Source organism: Sceloporus occidentalis, unplaced genomic scaffold (assembly GCF_023333645.1).
Source record: "Sceloporus occidentalis isolate IW3139 unplaced genomic scaffold, rSceOcc1.0.p SCAF_1, whole genome shotgun sequence".
Classification (NCBI taxonomy): Eukaryota; Metazoa; Chordata; class Lepidosauria; order Squamata; family Phrynosomatidae; genus Sceloporus; species Sceloporus occidentalis.
In genome coordinates this window covers 218,817,468-218,840,110 of record NW_028316981.1, presented here as the reverse complement: position 1 = coordinate 218,840,110, position 22,643 = coordinate 218,817,468, and the positions used below count along the sequence as shown (strand labels likewise).

The 22,643-nt window shown below is 42.0% G+C and overlaps 1 protein-coding gene across 1 annotated transcript in view; it reads right to left on the bottom strand.

Annotated features, from left to right (window-relative positions):
* Positions 1-22,643, bottom strand: part of LOC149323474 (T-box transcription factor TBX15-like) — a 115,009-nt gene that overhangs the window by 48,176 nt on the left and 44,190 nt on the right. The window contains exon 2 of the mRNA XM_089488979.1: positions 7,181-7,394. Coding sequence (XP_089345105.1) covers positions 7,181-7,394 — 214 coding nt within the window. The remainder of the gene's footprint in view (positions 1-7,180; positions 7,395-22,643) is intronic.

The window sequence follows — 22,643 nt, the reverse complement described above, 5'->3', positions numbered from 1 at the left end:
TTGTGTATCTCTTGGAATATGTATCTCTTTTCATGTGTGAAAAGCTATAGTGAATACACACCATCAGGTGGGCTCTAGGGAGTCAACACTATATTTAGCTCTAGGAAGCATTTTTATATGTGTGTATCTTCCCTCTAAGCATCACAAGGACTCCATTGTGGAAGAAGGCCTGAATTTGGAGCCAGATAGCCTTCCTGGATTTCTGTCCATCTGACTAAGCCGGCTAAGTGCCCAGGACCTTTGTAATTATTGCCATGTAGTGCAATTCTTTTTGTGCTTACACAGAGCTCAGTCTCATTGTTTACACTGGGGCTTACTGACAGGTGAGGAAGGTATAGGACTGGAGCTTTAGGTATCAGCAAAACCTCTGCATCAGGGCTAGGGAAACTGTGGTCCTCCATGTGTTGACAAACTACTATTCCCATGATCCATCACCAGTGACCATGCTGGATGGCGGCTACAAGCTAAATCCAACTAGGGATGCAGAATTGATGCAGCTTGACACAAATGCTGTAGCTCCCTTCTAGGGCATCCTATATTGGCTCCCCTCTGTGTACTGCAGGTGTGCAGTGACAAAAACAAACTAGGCCCAACAGCAGAGTGCAGAAGCACAACCCAATGTGCAGTATTCAGCAACCAGGTACTGAGCAACCTGAAATAAGGCATAGACACAGTTAGCTTCTTCCAAAGTCCTTGGAGACTTTTATCTTCCAGTTGTGATATGTACAACAAAAGCTCTGACATATACTGTCTGTTACAATCCAAACTTACCAAACCAAAACACCAACTCCTCTCTCCAATCCACTATCCTCAACCCACTCCTGCTCTGGATTTCAGAGTCCATATGTACATTACTAATCATAAAGGGTTGACACCTGGTGTTCCTCAACATTTACAGCCATATAATTATTTTGTAACATCTTAAAGGGACATTTTACCCAACATCCTAGGAACTGTACTTTTACAAGGTCCTTCGCAGCTTCTCTGTCAAAGACAGCTGGTGCCTTACAAAACTACAGATCCCAGGATTCTGTAGGATGGAGCCATGGTAATTACAGTGAATCATAGTTGGAAGAGACACCAAGGGCAATTCAGTCCAACTTCATGCCATGCAGGAACAAAGCACCCCTAAGAGATGGCCATCCGCCCTCTGTTTAAATACCTCCAAAGAAGGCGTCTCCGCCACATTCTGAGCCTCATAAATCATAATTCTTATATGCCACTGAATGTAAAGGTAATACTTGTGACATAAACAACTAGCAAAATTAAAATTATACCTTCGAATTACAATATCATACACAAAACTTAAATGTATTTATATATACATAGAAGATTTGGTTAAAATGTGCTGCTTTTAATGAAAATTTTAAAAAGATTAAAAAATTAAAATTTCAGTTTTCTAAAAATTAAAAAATAAAAATTTGAAATTTTAATTTTTAAAAATTCCGGGGCCTCTCCTTTCTCCTCCCACTTTCACCCCTCTCCTTCCATCTCTTAAAGCATTTTAAAGGGAATCAGATGAATGCCACAGCCCATTTCTTCCCAAAGATAGGTGTTTGAGGAGCAGTGGTGTCACCTGGTGCAGTCCGCACCTCCTGCACCCACCTAGTGATGCCACTCCCTAAAAGGATCTTGGTGTGGCCAGAGGAAGGAGAACCATTTCTGGTTGACCAGATTGTGCACTCTGCAAGCATCGACCCTGGCTAGACATTTGGGTGGAGAGAGCTAGAGAGAGAGAGGAGGTAGATTTGAAGAAGTGAGTGGTGATGATCTGATACCTAATCCTATGTTTGTGCATTTAGCTTTATCCCAGACATTTGTTTCTGGCTTGCAGTGCCAGTTTTGAAGGAGACTGCAGTTACCTCAGAAGTGTGAGTGGGGAGCTTCACTCAAAAACCAACTGCCACCTCTGTTCATTCCCCCATGATCCACTTGGACTGCAGGGATCAGAGAGTGTTAGCAAAAGGATTTTCCAGGTGCAAGGAGTCTTCTCCATCTGCCCCATTATCCCCTGGTTTGGAGGTTTCCCTGGGGGGAATTTGGACAAGGAATTTCCTCACTGTGTTTGCCTTTTCAAAAGAAGAGGCAAAGTTGGAACTGAAGGTGCGATGGCCATTTTGAGTAATGGCAGCAAGGCAAAAGGGGAAAGGTTTTTAAACAGAGTCTGGATGCTAATCTGTCAGGAATGCTTTGATTGCACCTTCTTGCATTTCGGGGGGTTGGATTAGATGGCCTTTGTGGTCTCTTCCAACTCTACAATTCTATGATTCTATGACCTGGGAGATGTGATCCAGGGCTAAAAACATTTATGTTTCATATGTAATAATAATAATAGTAAGTTTTTATTTATATCCCACCTCTCCAGAAGGAGCAATGATGGATCTAGGTGGGTTACAATAGGTGGGATCCATTGCTTTTCCCGGTGCATGGCACCTTATGCTGAAACCCGCATAAGGCGCACTCATGTATATTATGCAGGTGCACTATATTTTCCTTTGCAACCCAAAAGTCACTATCCACTAACACCTTTTGTATCTTAGTTGTTGCAAGTGTGCATGTCTTGCATGAATGTGGCATTCCTCTAAATTAATAAACTAAATAAATTTGGAATCAGCTGTCTGGAGTTCTTGGTTTGGAACCATTATACACAGGCTAAATCCTGGTGTTTAAACATTACCCAGAGCCCTCTTACAGTTTCCTATTGAGCTAAATTTATTCCTCTGTTGAATACAATTGTGGTTGTCCTCCCGGGAGCCTAGCATTTTGGGTAACAACTAGAAAGAACATCTTGACAGTAAGAGCTGTTCAACAATGCAATGTGCTGCCCCAGAAAGTGGTGGTCTCATGTTATTTTTCTCATGACTTTTTTTATCCCTTCCGCAAGGTACAGGAAGGCAGAGAAGCATTGGCTGATGCTAGGAGCCACACAATGTCTGATCAAGATTGAGGCTGTGGAAACTATACCATGATTGGAAAAAACAAAAGATGCTTATTCCAATCTTCTTTCATTGTGCATTGAAAACAAACAACAACAAATTACGGACTGTGTTGCTAGAGCTGAAATTAGTCAATTGTTCTGTGAAGAAATGCAAGTTCAGACTGGAGACTCTCCAGACAATTCTGAAGGCACTTCAGCTCTAGGATTTTTGTGTGTCCCTGGTCTTGGTTATAGCATGCTTGCACATCCCAAACCATCCAGGGGAAACCTTTTCTATACAAGGCCCTAACATTCAGTCTGTTGTCTTCTTCAGTGGTGCTCACTGAAGTGATAGTGGCACATTGGAAACAGTGGGGTCTTCATGTATAACCATAACTTCACGATGTCCTGATTAGATCTAATTCTCTTCCATAGGGTGTAATAGATGTCGAGTTTGTGTTTTCCTTCCTATCCAAACATGGTTTTCTGGTATTCATGGAAGGCGCGACCTAGTTCCATTTCAGAACCTACAACACCTTGGAGTGGTTGTAGATATGGAGAGAGTCTACCTGACCAATCAAAGGGTAAAATCCATAAAGAACACCCTCAAGCAGGTAGGTTGTTCCCAGTTATCAGACCTACTGTTATTGACGTATCTACAGTGCCTGATCTCATGATTTCATGCCAGGAGTCTGCAGTGGTTCTACTCGCTGTATCCAAAACAGATGGCACATGTGAATCACCTGCGCCGACAAATAGCAAAATAAGTTCAAACTCCTTTGAAAGGGATTTATTGTTGCCAGCAATTAAGAATGGCTGTTTGATTTGGACCCTGCTGGAGTTCCAGATAATAATGGATGCCAGCTTAGGGGCATGTAGGCCTGGTGAGATGCTGGCGGCAACCCTAGTGTAGGGTTTCACAGAAGCTCCCACCCAGAGTCCCCCGCCCACAAAGCCCCAGATGGGATCCCTCTTTTTCTCCCTCTGATCCCAGCTTTCAGATGGAGGAGTGTTGACAGTCAGGAATCAGGTTTCAGTTTCGTTCCAATGTGATATTGTTGCTCCTCTGGTGGGGAAAATAATAATCCTAACATTTCCTATGCCTGCATCCACCTGATTTACTTCATGATGAGAAAGAAAAACATGAGCAAGTGGATGTAAATGTGTGTGTGTGCGTGCGTGCGTGTCAGGGTCAGTTCACAGAGCTGCTTTTTTAGCATGAAAAAAACTATATGTGAAAAAGTGAATGGCTGAGCAAGGATACCATAACCAAGTCAGTGGTCTTTTGTGAAAATGTGAAACTCTTGGAAAGCTAAACAAAAGTCAAGTGACAGGCTTTGCTCACCCTTTCTTTAGCCCCCCTGTGATGCTTTGATGGTAACCATCACAACCTGAAAAAGCGATCACCCCAGTTCCATTGGACCACCTATAAATTTTGCATTAGACAATGAATTTTAAATGTGGATTGTTTTAAAATGTGTATATCTTATTTCAACTTATAAACTGTTGTGTGTTTTAATTAATGTGTTTTAACTTATGTTGCTTATTGTTGATTTTTTTTTTTTTGTTATTTCCCACCTCGATCTATGGGGAGAAGTGGGTAAGAAATATTAATATTACTATTAATACTACTAATAACAAACTGTTCTTGTTCTTGTTATTCTTGTCATTGTTATTAAATAGTTGTTGTTTTGTTATTACTGTCTGTGTTGAATGATTATTTCTTCACTGAATTTAATATTATTTTTTAAAAACTAATTTATTGTATTCTATAAATGTGGAAACTGACTATCACTGTCTCTATCCCCTGCCCCTGTGGCATATACGATTAAAATATGCTGTACATAAACTCATAAGAAAAGCAGTTTTTTATATTCCATAAAAAGATAAGTAATGCAAGAATTAAGACTGGCTTCTGAAATATAGAAATGTTAAAAACATCCCCAAACCCATTCAGTTCCTCTGGGCCTCTATATTTAGGCTCAGTGCCACAGAGCAAGTCTCACAAGTACATTTTTTCCTTAAACATAGTACCTACTGTCAAATTCAGGGAGTTAAAGTAACAAAGAAAAAGAAAAGAAAAATTGGGATGGAGGGGATAAAACACTTCCACCATCCCCTGCCACACACCCCTTGACAATTTTTCTTTATAAATGCTATATCTCTTTGGCCCGGTACATACAGGCCTTTGTGATGCCCTCATCATGTGCTAGGGTTGCCTGGGGTGGAGCACCCACATGCCCCGCAACCCTAGCATGTGATGAGGGTGTAACAATGGCAGCACCCTGTATACAGGGCACCAACATTGTTAGGTCAATGCCATGCGGTGTCCGCATGGCATCATGCAGTGCTTATGTAACGAGTGCGCCAGTTGCGCACTCGTTACGCTGCCCCCGTGGCTTAATAAGAACCCACTTTTTGCGGGTTCTTTTTCCACCTGTGGGAATCTGTGCAGTTCAGTGGCTGCGGTTTCCCTCCGGTGGAAAAACAGGCGCCGGAAGACTGCCCTTTTTGGGTGGTCTGTACCACGTCTATAATGGGCAAATAATCTCTTCTCCTAAGTCCTTTCTCTGTCCAAGGTGCTGATTACTTACAAAAATCAAAGTTAATTGGAATTTGAATAAGAAATAGAATATAATATATTACTTTAGAAGACTATTTAAGCCAGTCGTCAATCAGTCAAACATTTTACCACTATCAAAGCTCTTGCTTTATTATAACTTTGTTTATTGTACAATATTTCAAATCATTTAAAAACAAAACACCATTGACTGAATGTAACATTCTTGAAGAGTTTGACCATGGCTCTGGAGACCGAGGTTCAATTCCCCGCTTGGCCATGAAACCCACTGGGTGGTTTTGGGCAAGTCATGGTCTCTCAGCCTCAGGGGAAGGCAATGGCAAAATCTCCTCTGGGCAAATTTTGACAGGAAAACCCCATGATAGGGGTCACCATAAGTTGGGAATGACTCGAAGGCACACCGCAACAACTTATAGAACTGAACCAGTCCCAACAGGTAACTTCGCATCCAGACCCAAGGGTTATGGAAACTTGATATATTGCATGCATAGACAGACAGACACAGATACTTTAAAAAGCGTTGGACAGCACTCTCTCCAAGTATGTGCGTGTATGTACACCAATATATTCTAATAGTATTACAGGGTCTACCACAATTTTCTTTTAATCCATATTCATAAAACATGTTTCCTGTGCTAAATCCTTGCAGCTGGGCAGAAACAGCATGCAGACAATTGTTAAAGAAAACCCAATGAGAGTGGCATCGGCTGAGCTGGGCAATTTTGGGAGTCACTTTTAGCAAGTATCAAAGGAGTCTTAAGTACTGTGCTGCTGTAAAAACAAACAAACCAGTCCTTGGACAACACTGGCTCTTTGGCTTAATAACCGAGATGAGCACCACCTCCTACAGTCGGTTACGACTAGACATTCATGTCAAGGGACTATCTTAACTTTACCTTTATGAAAAATTTAAAGTACACTCTTTTGAAAACATGTCTTATTTTGGGTTACCTATTTAAAAAGCAGTAAGCATGATGCTTACTACTTGAGGGGCAACTATATTTTCTGGTTACCTTCATTGGTATGCTGTAGAGCCAGATAGACTACTAAACAAATGTTACCTTTTATCACGTTAATGAATTTTCAGATTCATATATCATTAGTCAAAGTTTTGAAATTATAACCAAAGGGGAAATCAAGACCACATATAGCAATGTCTGCTTTGGTACAAATGTAACTAGAATTAAAATGTGAAATATTTTTAAAAAGTAGTGCACATATTTGGAGAACTGAATGAATATAGTTTAATGTGCCATATGTTCTATATAGGTTTGTTTGAAATAAACTGTGAGGTAGTAAACTGTGAGGCAGGTTTTCGATATATAATCATGGGATGGCTTTTATATAGGACGTGTTTTTAATATATGTAATGTTATATTGTTTTTCTTTAATGCTATTAATTGTTTTTAAAACTTTTATTATAAAGTATTTTAAAAAGTTTTTACTTGAAAGGGAGTATAAAAATGAAATAAATAAATAAATGAATATAGTAGGGATGTTGTACCCATGTCAGTATAGGCCCCAAAGAAGTGCTCAATATTATGGTAAGAAAGAACGTTATATCCAGGTTCAAATTCTTGTAATCCTTGGGATTGTGATAATGCAAGGATCATACCTATGAAACTGTTTCAAAGCAATTGCACAACTGATGAACTTTTCAATTTGGGTGGTTTCCATCTTACCTGCCTGCTTTAGTGATGATCATTTCTGTGCCAATGTCATGGAATCTTTTCCAGAGATCAGCACACTGCAGCTCCACCTGGATCTCTTCCATGGATGAAGCAACAGGCGGCTGAGGGACGGAGCTGCCAGATGTGAGGTCCAAGTGGGAACCAAAGGAGCAGGATGTTCTCTCAGCCAGCACCTCAGTGTCGGACCCGGTGCTCTGTTCTGAATCTAAAGGAAGGAAGAAAATACGCCCGATCAAAATCTCAATCTCTGAAGTCTTCAAGAGAAAGAAGGGATAAAACTAAGTCAGCATGAGTGATCTATTGACAGTTGGCTTGCATTATCTAGTAGCTGATCTGATTGCATCTGTGTCTTTCTCTGTGGATGACAATATACTTCCTCACATGTCCTTCCTGCTCCACATGTTATGATGAGAAAGCTGGAAGATCTAGAGCAACATGTGCAACAAAATGTGCATCACAAGCCCAGCTTTTTGGCAAGGAGGACCTTGTTTGATTTAGGGAGGGGGGAAGATTTCCTTTCTTGTAAGCAAGTTTCTCTCAAGATTGCTTGAATCTCCTAAGAGGTGATATGATAGCCCTGTCTAAATATTTGAAGGGGTGTCATATTGAGGATGGAACAAGCACGTTTCCTGCTGTTCCAGAGAATAAGATCCGGAGCAATGGATTCAGACGACAGGAAAAGCAATTCCACCTCAACATTCGGAGGGACTTCCTGAACAATAAGAGCTGTTTGATAGTGGAAAACGCTCCCTCGGAGGATGGTGGAGTCTCCTTCTTTGGAGGTCTTTAAACAGAGGTTGGATGGCCATCTGTCACAGGGAGGGCTTTAATTGTGAGCTCCTGAATGGCAGAAATGGATTGGTCTGGATGGCCCTTGGAGTCTCTTCCAACTCTATGATTTTGTGATTCTATGAGTTGCAAGTGGCAACAAGGGTACGATCTCAATGCAAGACATTTTGGAAGGGAGGCTTACTACTCAAACATTCATATTTTCCTGAGATAAGGGTAGCAAGTAATTCTCTGTGTCATACATGCTCTCACTATTATTATCAGGGGGATCAGAGTGGGGTACTGGCAGGTTTCATCAAGTCCTTGAAATGGAGGATGGTTTCAATGAGACTGAAGAACTGGTGAGTTTTTGTTGAGTGTTAGAAGTGTGTATCTGCATATCTGTGAGTTTTTCTCTCAGTTTAATCATTTGTTTACAACTGAAGCTTGATTTCCCCTCTTTGACTTATATTTAATTATTCTGTGCTTGTCTGATTTGTTGTTGTTATATTTATTTATTTGTAGCCCACTTTCCTCCCCAAATTGGGACCCAAATCCACATACACTCTAAAAACACAGTACAATTAAAGACTTACAAAAATGACAATTAAAATTGAATTAAACTGTTGCAATATTTAAACAGATAGTTTGTTTTAAAGGAGAATATAATTAAAAAGGGTAAAGGCACTTATGTATATTCTCTTGGCTAATAGCAGCAAAGGCTGTGTCTGTCTATCACTTTTTTCACAATGAAATCCCTGACTAGTTCTCTGATAATTTTAATATGGTAATCTGCCATAAAAATTCACTCTTTTGAATTAACCTGTTTGGAACAGAGGCCTGAATAAAGGTCAATTTTTTTTTTACCTGTGATGGTTTTTACCTGTGCTGGTCTAGGACCAAAATAAAGAAATTAATTCATTCAACATAAGAGACTTTTGAAATTTCAATTCTTTTACTGTATGTATGTTATTGTTGTGATTAACCATCTGGTTTCTGGTTTTCTGTTTCCAATATGACCTCTGAGAATTTAAGTAAATTCATAGAGAAGCAGAATAAAATTGCCCACAATAAAGAACATAAATAGCAGCAAATGTAATCAGAAAGCTGGAGATTAAAGACATTCGGGGGGGGGGGGGGGGGAGAAAATTCATTCAGCACTGAAAAAACACATTAAATTTAACTGTATGTCATACAACAAAATCTGTTCTTGGAAAGCAAGATATCTTCAGACAAATGGCTTTTCCCTCTGTCTTTCTGCTATCTTTGTCCTGTATAATAACAAATGATGTCTTTTGGTTTTGGTCTCTGGCAGAGCTTTCTTTCCAAATACCTGTTATTTGTCCCTATATTATTATTATTTTTTAACAATGATTTTTTTCTTGCACAAAATAACTTGCTCTACAGCTCAACTGGTCTCAAAAAATACCCACCGGCAAACATATGGAGCTAATCACTTGGGAATTTAATTGTTATTTAAGAGCACCTAGATTTTTAGGGCCTAAGGATATGAGAGTCTAGTGGAAAAGAGGGGAAACCTAGAAAATTGGCCCAGAATAAAACATATGCCTCTTTCCAAAATATGTTCCTTCATAACCACACATTTCTACATGCGAGAAAGAGCTTTCTCTGCACCCATTGCAGTCTAGGGCTGGTTACACACCGGCACTTGGGACGTCCGCAGGACGTCCCATTTTAAAAAAGGGGCGTCTCTTCTAGACGCCCCTGGGTCTAATACAGACTCTGTCCGTACAATATGGCGCCGGCCGTTCCACACGGCCGGCGCCATCTTTACGTATCGGACGCATAGCATCCGAACGTGTCACGGCGCCTATGACGTCGCAAATGTGCCAGCTGTGCCTCGCGACGTCATAGAGGCGCCGCAAGAAGGAGCTCCATTTTGGAGCTCCTTTTTTGCTCTGCGCAGGAGCCGCGCGGTGTGGCTGCTACGGCTCCCACACGGAGCAAGCGGCAGCGGTGGCAGACCGCCTCAAAGCGGCGGTCTATAACCCGCCTAAGACTCAGTTAATTTGGATATGAGACAGGACCCTGGAAAACTAGGGATCTTGTTGTGTGGAAAGTATCTAAAGAGGAACATCTTCTCTCCAGACATAGCCACATGAGAAAATTATGACAGAGCTAGATGCCTGCCTGGCCCCATCTTCTAGAGAGTGTGGTGGACAATGACTGGAGAGGGCTCATAATTTAACCAAGAATCGAAGTCAGTGGTTCCCAACTTTCCTAATGCCGCGACCCTTTAATACAGTTCCTCATGTTGTGGTGACCCAAACCCATGAAATTATTTTCATTGCTACTTCATAACTGTAATTAAATTGGTGTTTTCCAATGGTCTTAGGCAACCCCCATGAAATAGTCATTCGACCCCCAAAGGGGTCCCGACCCACAGGTTGGGAACCACTGTTCTAAGTGAAATTTGAAATTTAGAAACTGATGAAACTTAGGGGTTGTCTGCATGGCAAAATAAAGTGGCTTCAAACTAAGTTGAAGCCAAGGTGTTCAGACAACATATGACGCAAAATCAGGTGGAAACCAACACAAAGCTGCACTTCAGGGCAAAAAACTGAGCAAAAAGAAACTCCAGTATTCCTCCCCAATGCCAAAAAATGTGCAACAGTGCACTGGCATACAAACCGCAAGCCATGAATGTCGGAAAGCCTGGGTAACATATGGAAGTGGTCTGGAGCATGCACCCTGGAATGGATGAGATGCAGCCACTGGTGCTGCTGCTTGCCATATGCGGTTATTGTTTGAGCATATGTGCGCACACATGACGAGCTGCACCATCAATCTGTCACACACCCCATGACACAAAATACAATAAATACAGCAGGTCACCAATAATGCAATCGATGTGATCGCAACATACAAAAACCAGACAGTCCAACAGGGCAAAGGGAGATGATTGTGCTTTGCCGGTGTATCACTTGTTGCACTGATGCACCATACAAGTAGTGTATCACTCATGTACATGTGTGGCTGGACACATGTGTGTCCAAAGGAATCCAGAATCCAGCTGTTTTTTCCACATTTGTTTGTTGTGTGTTGTGTGCCTTCAAAGTGTTTTTGGCTTATGGCCCTGATGGCAAACCTATGGCTTGCGTGCCATGGGTGGCATGTGATGCCATTTCCACGGGCACTCTAAGGATCCGAGGGAAGGTGGACCCAATGCGTGTCAGCTCCTCCTTCCTCCCACAGGCCTTTGCAGATCCTCATCTGCCCCTGCAGGGACACCTGAGGATCTGCAAAGGTCCGGGGGAAGGAGGACATGGCACATGCCAGCTCTCCTTCCTCCCACGGGCCTTTGCAGATCCTCAGGTGCCCCTGCAGGGGCAGATGAGGATCTGCAAAGGCCCGTGGGAGGAAGGAGTGCCTGTCGAAATGGCATCACATGCCACCTATGGCATGCATGCCATAGGTTCGCCATCATGGCCAGAGGCTGGGGGGGGGGCAGGAGGAGGGAGAGTAATAGTGTGTGTCCATCGCTCCCCTCCCTCCTGAGCCTTTCCTGACTTCTAGCTGTCTCTCAGAGACAGCTGGAGGCCAGGAAAAGGGCAGGGGAAGAAGAACACCGTGTTCAGCTAAGAAGACAAGCAAACAGGACTTTAAACAGATCAAGCCTCAAATCTCCTTCAAAGCAAAGATGATGAAACTGAGGCTGTCATACACTGGCCATAGAATGAGAAGACATGGCTCATTAGAAAAGACAGAAAGGTTAGTAAAGGTGGAAGGAGGTAGAAAGGGAGGAAATCCACGTGCCAGAAGGATACACTCAGTCAGGGAGGTCACAGGTCTGAACCTGCAGGACTTGAGTGGAGTAGCTGAGTAAAGGGGGTCTTGGAGGTGTCTCATTCACAGAGTCGCCATGAGTCAAAACTGACCCAAAGATAGTTAATAACAACAAGCATTAATCAAGGTTTCAGAAGCACAAAAGGGCTTTTAGCAAGCACAAAATGCACTTTCTCTGCCACTGTAGAGCACTTGTTCGAAGGCATGTTACAGCATACTCAGCATGTGTATACAGCTGAAAGCCAGCAAGGTGGGAGGGTGAGAATGGTTCCACTGACTCCCTGCAGGAATTACCATCTGGGCTTTTCATTCTCTGTGGGAAGGGATTAGGTTTGTGTCCCAGGCTTTGTACATATGTTTGCATTGGCAGTTTACTATATATTTCACACTATGATAGCCATGAAATTTGCCCTTATTGTGCATTAATTCATGCATCACCAGGAGTTACAAGTATTAAAATGTAAATGATAGAAAACCCCAGCATTCCAAGCAGTGTCCAGGAAAATCCTATATCTCTATATAAGACATAAAGGCCTAAACTCTGTTGTTAGTCTCAACTAGAGCAAAGCCATTGAATCAGTAGGGTTTATCCATGTGTTGACTCTCCATTCAGCCATTGATTTAATAGCCTACTCTAGTTGAATTAACCAATAGGATTCATGCAATATATTGTCAGAAATTCTGAAAATGGTTCTTTGTCAGGCTGACAGGTTCCTAAATGCTCCTGGATTACTGCTTTATGTGACATGAAAAAAGCCAATGGCATCTGATCTGATACTATGGCCTGTTACAGACTGCCAAAATAAAGCTGCTTTGGGTCTCTTTGGAGGTATGCTATTTAAATGATGCATGCATCCTAAGAATCCGGAAGCTGCACCAAAAGCTGCACTCTAGTGCTTAGGAATGGAGTGTGGCTTTGGCGCGACCTCCGGACTCTTAGGACCCATGCATCATTTAAACAGCATACCTCCAAAGAGACCCGAAGCAGCTTTATTTTGGCAGTCTGTAACAGGCCTATGTGTGCTGAAAGACAGCATCATTACTCAAAGTCCCAAGAGCCAAATGTAACTCAGTTCTTGGAATTGTGTAGCATCTTGGACTTCAACCAGGTAGAAGAAGCCAGGGCCTTCTGGTTTTCTTCCAGGTCCCCCTGAGCTCAGCTTCAGGGCAAAAATGTTGGTTGCCCAAGAGAAAACAAACGTTAGAAACTCTGAGTTCACCAGTTTACAGAAAATTCTATGGGCTCCTACCAGGGCTTTCACTAAATAGAAGTAATTGCCAGTAGATTCAGGATGACGATATGAACAGGGATGTAGCCAGGATTTTGGGAAGGGGGGGTTCAGACTAAGTGCCACCATTATAATGGGGCTTGGGTGCAGCAGCGCAGCAGCACTCACCATTCATTTTATCTAACGGAAAGGGGGGTCCGGACCCCAAGGACCCCCCACTTGGCTACGTCCCTGATATGAAGGATTGCTTTGCATACTGCATCACTGAGACACAGCATTGTCCGCAGAATGTTATGATCACAGCCAATAAGTGTCTATGGAAAGAGTCTTATATTAATAGAAAAGCACAGGCCTACCAATAACTATTGACTATATCAGCCAAATAAATGCTTCGGTTTCCAAGGGAAGGGAACAAATAGAAAGGGAAGATGCGGGACTTGCTGCCTTCATGCCTTGCGTGTAAACCAGATTACATTAGAAACGTGCTAGACTAGGGGGCCTGTCAGACTTATTATTATTATTATTATTATTATTATTATTATTATTATGGTGCTGTAGATTTGCACAGCGTTGTACATAAAAACAATAAATATATAAGAGTAAACCTGCCTACGGCATACAATCTAAGAAATAATGGGGTAATACATATAAATACATAGCAATACAGGAAATGATTCAATAAAACAGGCAACAAAAGAACATCAAAAAGCAAGTGACAATCTTGCAAAGTCTGGGAATGCTTCTCTGAACAGGATGGTCTTCAACTCCGTTTTGAAGCTGGTTAAACACTTAAGTGTTTTGCACCAAGAGATTCATGTCTGTAAAATGATTCAACATTGATTCACCCTTCCCACTATGTTTTAAGACAGCAAATCTCTCTGTCATATTTAAATCTAATCTGAAGTTTCCATTTGCCACCATTCTGGATCAAATTGAAGGCACCTCCATTTCCTTAACAGTGGCTGCGCAATCCGAATCAACCCAATAGCTTACTCATACTATCGGAGATGCGGATCGTTGCGGTTCTTTAAAAAAGAACCACTAAGGGATCCAGTGCCAAATGCACCAGTTTAGATGGGCTTTTCAGTTGTGCTCCCCTCCCAAACTGCACCGAGTATAATCAGTGCAAGTCTAAAAAACAGGGAAATAACCTAGTTTCCAAACTGGGTTATTTCACAGTGTGAATGTGGCCTAAGTGGGCCCTTGGTCTCATACAGAAAGACTCTTATGTTCTCTGCACACCAACAAGCATAATCATCTTACTGAACTGTGTAACAGGAACACAAATGGTACCCAAAACTATTTGATAAAATACCAGAAGTTTCAAACATTATGAATATTTTTAAAGCATAACAACACTTAACGAAAGAGGGCAAAGGAAGAAATCATATTTTTCAGATTTACTGGTTGAGTTTTTAACAGCATTTTAAGTCCTGTCCAATATTGTCAGGAATAAAGGTAGGAATATTCTGCTGTTAAACATTTTAAGGGTACATTTGCACAACAAACTGGTTGGAAGGACACTTCTTGCCCAGGAAACTGTAGCAACTGCACTCTTCATGGGAATTTAGGGATCTCAGCACTCTTGCCAAATAATAGATCCAAGGGATTATCTGAGAGACACCATTCCCATTGCACTGGTGTATATTTTTAAAGAGGCAGTGTCCATTTGTAGTATATAGAAGAGGAGTCTAATGTCCAGTTTTCCCAACTTCTTAATCACCACATGATGTGACACATCTGGCCATTATCTGGCTTTAGGATAAATAAGTCTCTGTGTTTCTCTTCCATTACAAATTTGTATTGCAGATCAAGCCCTTTGCAGCATTTAAGATTGTTCCCTTGTCTTCCCCACAGAACAAAAGCAACAGCTAGCTTGCGAAGTCGAAGGCTTTCACAGACAGCATTCATTGTTTTTTGTGGGTTTTCGGGCTATCTGGCCATGTTTCTGGAAGAGTTCATTCCTGATGTTTCGCCAGCATCTGTGGCTAGCATCTTCAGAAAATGCTGGCATGGAAGTGTGGTATATATACTTTGAGGCCCTTGGTTGAGAGGAAGTGATGTTAATCTGTGTGTCAGTCTGTTGTTGAATGGCAAGCCTCAGGGTGTCCATTTAGTTAGTGATCCATTGTTTTCTGGGAACCGCCCCCCCCCCTTGACCCTGGGTGGTTTTCATTTGCACTTGCTTGGTCTTGATTTTGGTGTTTTTCAGGACTGGTAACCAAACGGTCAGATCTTCTGCTCCATTTCTGAACCATCTGAACAACATCTACACAAACATACAATTCACAATGGAAAACTAAAACGAAGGAAAATTGCCATTCTTGGATGTCCTGGTCATCCGCAAACCAAACCAACATTTGGGCCACACAGTATAGTGAAAACCTACACACATCGAAAGATACCTACACAAGAACTCCAACAATCACCCAGGACAAAAAAGAAGCAGAGTAAAAACACTGGTAGACTGGTACTCTGGGTCCTGGTCATCAGAATAATACAGATACAATTATTCTTAAAGAAACTGCTTCAGATACAGGAATTTCCTCGCCCACTTACTTTTTTTGAAAACATATGCGTCTCTCCGGGTATAAATTCTAAAGGCCAAATAGCATGCATATATAATTGTCTGCTCGAAGAAACATTTGGGAACCATAATGCTTCATAAGGCAGGATGGGAAGCAGAACTTTCCCTTTCAATTGATAGTAAGACCTGGGAAAATATATGGACTCATTTACCATTTAAAACTAGGTCCATTGCCATTAAAGAGAATACTGTCAAGTTGGTCCATCAGTGGTACCTCACTCCAGTCAAATTGGCTCGTATGTCTACCAATGCTATTCCAAAATGCTGGAGGGGTTGTGAAGGTAGGGCAACCTTTGTACGTATGTGGCTGGATTGTTCTTTAGTGCATGAGTATTGGACAGAAATTTTACAACTGATTTCCAAGATCACTAAACAAAGTATACAATTATCCCCACTCCTGCTCCTGTTCTCCATTTTTATGAATGAAAATAAAGCCCTGCAGCATAAAGAACTTATTAGTTTGCTTCTGGCTGTTGCCAGGCTTGAGATAGCCAGGAACTGGAAAACTGGAAAGTTGAATATTGCATGATGGTGGACTAGACTCTGCGGCTTGTGGTTAATGGAGAAAATGGCAGATAATAACAACAGAGTGAGAGGCTTACACTCTGGATTGACCTTTCATAAGATTTGGCACCCATTTATTGAATACATCCAGCAACATTTAGTCTCTAGACATCTCCCAATTTTAGCTAAATTTTTATGGAAAGATGTCTTTCAGGATCCCTGAATGCACCTTTTATCTATAACTTTCAGGGCCTTACCTGGGTTATTGCCTGTATTTATTGTTGATTTGGTGTACTGTTTGTTGTCATGTTTTGTTTTAGAATGTATTAATAAAATTTTAATTTAAAAAAACCCACTGGTAGACTGGGCAAAAAGGATCTGTGAACCCTACTTCCTGGAACTGAAGCACCTAGACTGGGCTCTACTGACTAACAGTTACTCCAGCTCAGACATCAGAACGGCTGCCAGACCCAGAAAAAACCATAGGAGTGAAGACAAACAACCACCCAAAGGGAAGGTATTTTTCATATACATACATCAAAGGAATCACAGACAGAATTGAGAGAGTAGTGAGGAAACACAGCTTCCAAATGATCTGCAAACCGACCAGGAAAATCCAGCAAATGCTGCACTCAGCAAAGGACAGGAGAGACCCGCTCACATCCACAGGAGTTTACTGCATACTGTTCAGCTGCAGAATCTACATAGGGACCCCCAAATGCAGTGTTCAAACATGAATCAAGGAACATGAGAGACACTGCAGACTAGGCCAGCCAGGAAAATCAGCAATAGAAGAACATGTTATAAACCACCCTGGACATAAAATGCTATTTGAAAACACTGAAATTCTGGACCATGCCAACAACTATAAGGTCAGAATGCTCAGGAAAGCCATTGAAATCCACCTAGACAATTTCAACAGGAAAGAAGAAACAGTTAAAGCAGGGGCAGGCAATCTTTTTGAGCCGGGGGCCGGGTTGCTGTCCCTCAGACAACTGGGGGGCCGAAACCAATAAATAAATAAATAAATAATTTTTTAAAAAATTTAAATAAATAAATAAACTGGGACAAATGTAGGACAACATTTTCAAATGGTGAATACTTTTTTTAAAAAAGTGGAGGACACGCAAAAAAAATTGCTGATTTTTTAAAAAATGTTAATATAAATGCATGTTTCTGAGGCGTCTATAGACAATTGCCCCCCTTGGCCCTGCGCGCGAGAGACCAAAGGCCCCAGCGGCAATCGGCGGCAGGACCAGGCTGGGGCCGGTCCCAAGGCCGCAGGTTGCCTACCCCTGGGTTAAAGTAATCTAAGGGGCAAAACAGACGGCCTCTTTGACCTGCTTGGGGGCAGCGTTAGAGCACAGCATTTAGACTCTGCATGTTCTGAAGCCGCCCCCAAACTGATGTCACATCACCCATCTGACCACAAGATGGGCAGCTTTGCAGTGTTCCGGTGGTGCGGTTCCCAGCAAACAATGGATTACTAATTAAATGGACACCCTGAGGCCTTGCCAGATCAACAACAGATCAACACGCAGATTAATACGTAAAGCACTTTCTTTCAACTAAGAGTCACACAATATATATACTGTACCCCACTCAGTTCCATGATAGCATTCTCTGAAGATGCCAGCCACAGATGCTGGTGAAACATCAGGAATAAACTCGTCCAAAACATGGCCACATAGCCCAAAAAACCCCACATAAAACAACAGCTAGATTTTTTGTTTCCTCTTTACACTAGTAGAAGTTTAATATTCTAAATTTCCCAATTCATTAAATTCGACATATCAAATGTTTACTTTAACATGCTGAGACAATTGTTATTGTTCCTTCTCAAATATAGTGTACTGTAACAGTTTGAATGTTGAACAATGACTCTGGAGAGCAGAATTTGAATTCCCATTTGGTCATGGACCTGGTTGCATTTGGGCAAGTCACACTATCTCAACCCCAGAGAATGGCAATGGCAAACCTCTTCCTAAGAAACATGCCAAGAAAATCTTGTGATAGGTTCACCTTAGGGTTGCCATATGTTGGTAACGAATTGAAGGCACACAACAACAACATACTCCAGCATGCATAATAATCAGCAATGTCAATTTCAGTGTTCTTACAGTGAACTCTTATTATTTTTGTTAAGATGACCTCAGTGGCTTTGGGAAGTTTAGAAATCCGCCTCTCGGTCTCTTGCTTTCTTTTTACTCTTTGCAACATGGCTACTATGAATATTTCTTTGATGATATAATAGTGTGAAAAGAAAATTGGCATGGCAAGGATTCACTTTTACCAGACCCTTCTTTTACCAGATTTCTCTACTTAACTATCTTGCTTCTTGCCTGATTAAGAGAAGAGAAGATCTCAAAAGCTTGCCATATTTTATACCCCTTTATTTGCCTAATAACATTACTATACTACTAGTGATTTCGAAGGCAGAAATGTTGTACACTTTCACTAGACCTGACAGAAAGTTTACCAGCTTTTCCCAGACTAAGAACCATGGCATTGCTTTTCCCAAACACAAAGGGGCAGACTCTTTGCAACATGGCTACTATGGATATTGAAGGGTGAGATGAGATGGCTTCAAAAAGAGACATACTATGTTTGGACCAGAATAGTTGAGAACAGGAGGAGACAGGTGGGGAAAGTGGGGTTCCTCTCTCAGATGAGTTAGGGAAAGGATTTTGATTCCCTCAGCTCTTGTGAAATTTGCAGTGAAGGGTCAAAGTGTGGTGGTCCTCCATACCCCAGTGCAAATACAGCACTGGGGTAAAGTCTTTGCTCTCCTTGGGCTTTTATGGCACTGTGTTTGTGGTGTGTGTTGAACGCCATTTAAGAAGGGTGAGGCTGAGATATCAGCACCAAAGAAAGAAGAAAATAACTACAGCATCCTTAAAAAAAACACAATTACTTGGGAACAGAGATGAAATCTTCTCTTACTTCATTCTTGCAGGCAAAAATGAAAAGCTTCTCAAGTCCCCACTGGCTGAAATTACAGGACGTTTCACACATTTCTGGATGAACTCTTGCATTTCAGAACTTTTTGGTGGGGGAAAAACTTACTGGAAGCACTTTTTGTGGCAAAGACACTTGCACAAAATCAGTGGTGGGTGTATATATTTTTTTAATCGAAACCATTTTTTGAAAGAAAGGCCCCCAAATGTACAAAACTCAAGAGTTTCACCATTTTTCTATAGATAGTCACGGTGTGCTAAGATACCTTTTCTTGTTGAGGTCAAAAAAGTTTGCCAGGATTTGAGAGTAAGTCCCATTGAAACAATTGCTCTTTCTTTTGAGTAGATCTGTACAACTAGTGTTCAAGGCTAGCATGTAACCATATTTGTTATGGCAAGAATACACAGTATTGTAATGAAGCAGTCACAGAGCTTTTAAAAGCACAGTACAGCTATACCAAGCATTACTTTAACAGTCTGTTACTATTAATTATGATGTTATATCTATAAAAATCATGCTACTAGGAGTCACACAAGATGACAAATAGCAATTCAAAGATGGCATAAAGTCTCTCTACTCTGAAGTATTTTGGCAACAGAAATGAATGTTTTGCCTAAGATGCATTTTCTCTTTCAAACAATATCAATTTTGTTTAATGGCACACCATCTGAAAACTGGCAAAGGGGCTTGTCAAAATTTATTTGGTTGGGCAAAAAGCCAAGGAATGTTTTTTCATTGTAGGGGGGTGTTGGAGTAGATTTATGTTCATGTATGGCTTGTGTGTTTTATAACACAATAAAGCTATTTAATAGAACTGATAGTCAACAAAAAAAAAGGGGGGGGGGAAGGCAGATAACAATTCTGGACATCTACCCTGTTAGGAAAACTTGTTAATATTTAATCTGTTTTTCTTAATATTTGTGTAATGGTCCTGAGCCCCTCCCCATCACAGTCACAGAGGAACAAGTTAAAAGTTCATCCCGCGTGGTGTTTCAGATCCATCTTCTACACAAGGTTGCCAGAACAAAAGAGTCCAGTAAGATTCCTGCTACGCAAGATGCAGGCAATGGCCAGCTGAAGGACACATCTGCTCTCTTCCCTTATAGAGCTTCTTTTTTACAAATCTGAGATTTCAATGAAACTGAAAATATTTCAGAAGTGAGACTTTGCAGCAAGCTGTGGGCAATTTACAGCTGCCAAAACCATATCAAACAAATCACATGGGAGATTATTCCTTTTTCAGTCCAAGCATGCAAACTCACACACACACAGGGCCAGCTGCTGTCTAATAAGGCTCTTCTCTTGTCTGGAAATGTCTTACCCTGAAGCAGCTTCATTAGAGGCTACCCATAAAAATTACAAATCATCAGACACAAAGGGGAAAATATTGCAACACAAATAGTTGGAAATCATTCTACATTTTGCATCACAAATGAGCAATACTAAGAGCCAGCATGGCATAGTGGTTTGGCTGTCGAACTCTGACTCTGGAGACCAGGGTTCGAATCCCAGTTCAGCCATGGAAACCCACTGGGTAACCTTGGGGGAGTCACACTCTCTCTCAGCCTCAGGGGATGGCAAAGGCAAACCACCTCTGAGGAAACGTGCCAGGAAAACCCCATGGTAATAATAATAATAATAATAATAATAATAATAATAATAATAAATTTTATTTCTACCCCGCCCTTCCATAGGTATGATCAGGGCGGCTTACAAAAATATTAAAACATTCCAATACAAGTTAAAAAATACAATATAACAGTTAAAAACATTAGTACAAAAACGGAACAGGAAGACAATAAAATATACATGTCAGGGGCAAGGAGAAGAGAGAAGGAGTTTACAATGGTCCGGGGTCAAAAGGGAAAAGGAGAGCAGGAAAAAACAGACAGTCTAAGGTGGGAAGGCCAGCCGGAATAGATATGTTTTCAGCTGTGTCTTAAAGACAGCTAATGAGGCGGCGGAGCGAAGCTCTGCAGGGAGCTTATTCCAGAGAGAAGGGGCAGCAATAGTAAAAGCCCTCTGTGAGGTCCGCATCAAGTTGGACCTAGGGACCTCCAACAATTTGGTCCCGGAAGTTCTGAGCGTGCGAGGCGGATTATGTGGGGAGATTATGGTAGGGTTGTATAGGGTTGCCATAATCCAGAAATGATTTGAAGGCACACAATAACAACAACAAATGATTTTTAACACCTTTGCCTGATGAAGAAGCCAGTGGAACTTCAAAAGTGTGCAACATGTATATTGTGCATTTGTCCCAATAAAGCTATCACTGTTTTGGATGATGATGATGATGATGATGATGATGATGATGATGATGATGATGATGATGATGATGATAGTGATCATTAATTCATTTGTATCCCACTCTTTTCCCACAACTGGGACTCAGAGCGGTTTCACAATATTAAATGAATAATACAATTAAAAACATGGAAAAGAGGTGCATTAAAAAGGAATTAAATTTTTACAATGTTAAAATAGATTTTGTAGTTACTGTATTTTACTATATGGCCAACCCAGCTCCCCCTGGATAGGTTAACAAAATACAATGTTATTGAGAAGGACAAATTTGTTGGGGGGGGGGTGTCCCTGAAGGTTTTGCTTTGTCTAAGGTGGGTTCTAATGCTTTTGAATGTGCTACACTTTCTCTTTCTCTTTCTCTTCCTCCTTTTTTCCCTCCATCTTCTGCAGATCCAGTTAGAAAGTTCAAGAGAAACACAGCAGCTGTTACTGACTTTGCATTTGGTTGCTCAGCACCTTTCACTGCATATAGACTTGATGTGACTTTTCCAGAAAAAGTTGACATGAATTTAATTTTCCACATTTCCCCACTCACCCCCTCATTACCTTTCACTTTTATCTGGATACTGTATACTAGATGCTTCTGCTTTCAATATCCTAATATGTTTTTGCAATTGGCTCACCAGGGGTGGAAAAATCAATACACAAGGAAGTAATGCCAACCCACTAGGGCAGGGGTCGGCAACCTCCAGCCTGCCAGCCGGATGCAGCCTGCGGAGACCTTTCCGCCGCCCCCTGTCTGCCCCTGCCGCTGTCGCTGATGCCGATTGCGGCTTTTGCCGCTCCCGACCGCCGCCATTTTGTTTTTAAAAATGGCGGTGAAATCTCGCGCGACCTCCCCGCCATTTTGATAACAAAAAGGCAGCGCCTAGAGGTGAAGTCTTGCGCGACCACAAGAAAAGTTGCGCGAGACTTCGCCACCATTGGCGGCGGCCTCTGAGATGCCCGCTGCGGCCGCCAGAGCCCTCGAACAGGGCTCTGGCGGCGGCTGCAGGCCTCTGGGAGGCCAGTTGCCGTCGCTGAGGCCCTCCAAGAGGGCTCCGGCAGTGGCAGCGGGCTTCTGGGAGGCTGGTTGCCATCGCTGGGCCCATCCAAGGGCCCCGGCAATGGCAAAAGGGCCGGCAAAGAGGGGGAGGCCTCCAGTGCTGACGGCCCCCGCCAGCTTTTTTGCCAGCCTCTGATGGGGCCTGGGGCCCCGTCAGGGGCTGGCAAAGAGGGGGAGGCCTCCAGTGCTGGCGGCCCCCGCCGGCTCTTTCCTGGCCTCTGACAGGGCTGGGGCCCTGTCAGGGGCTGGCAA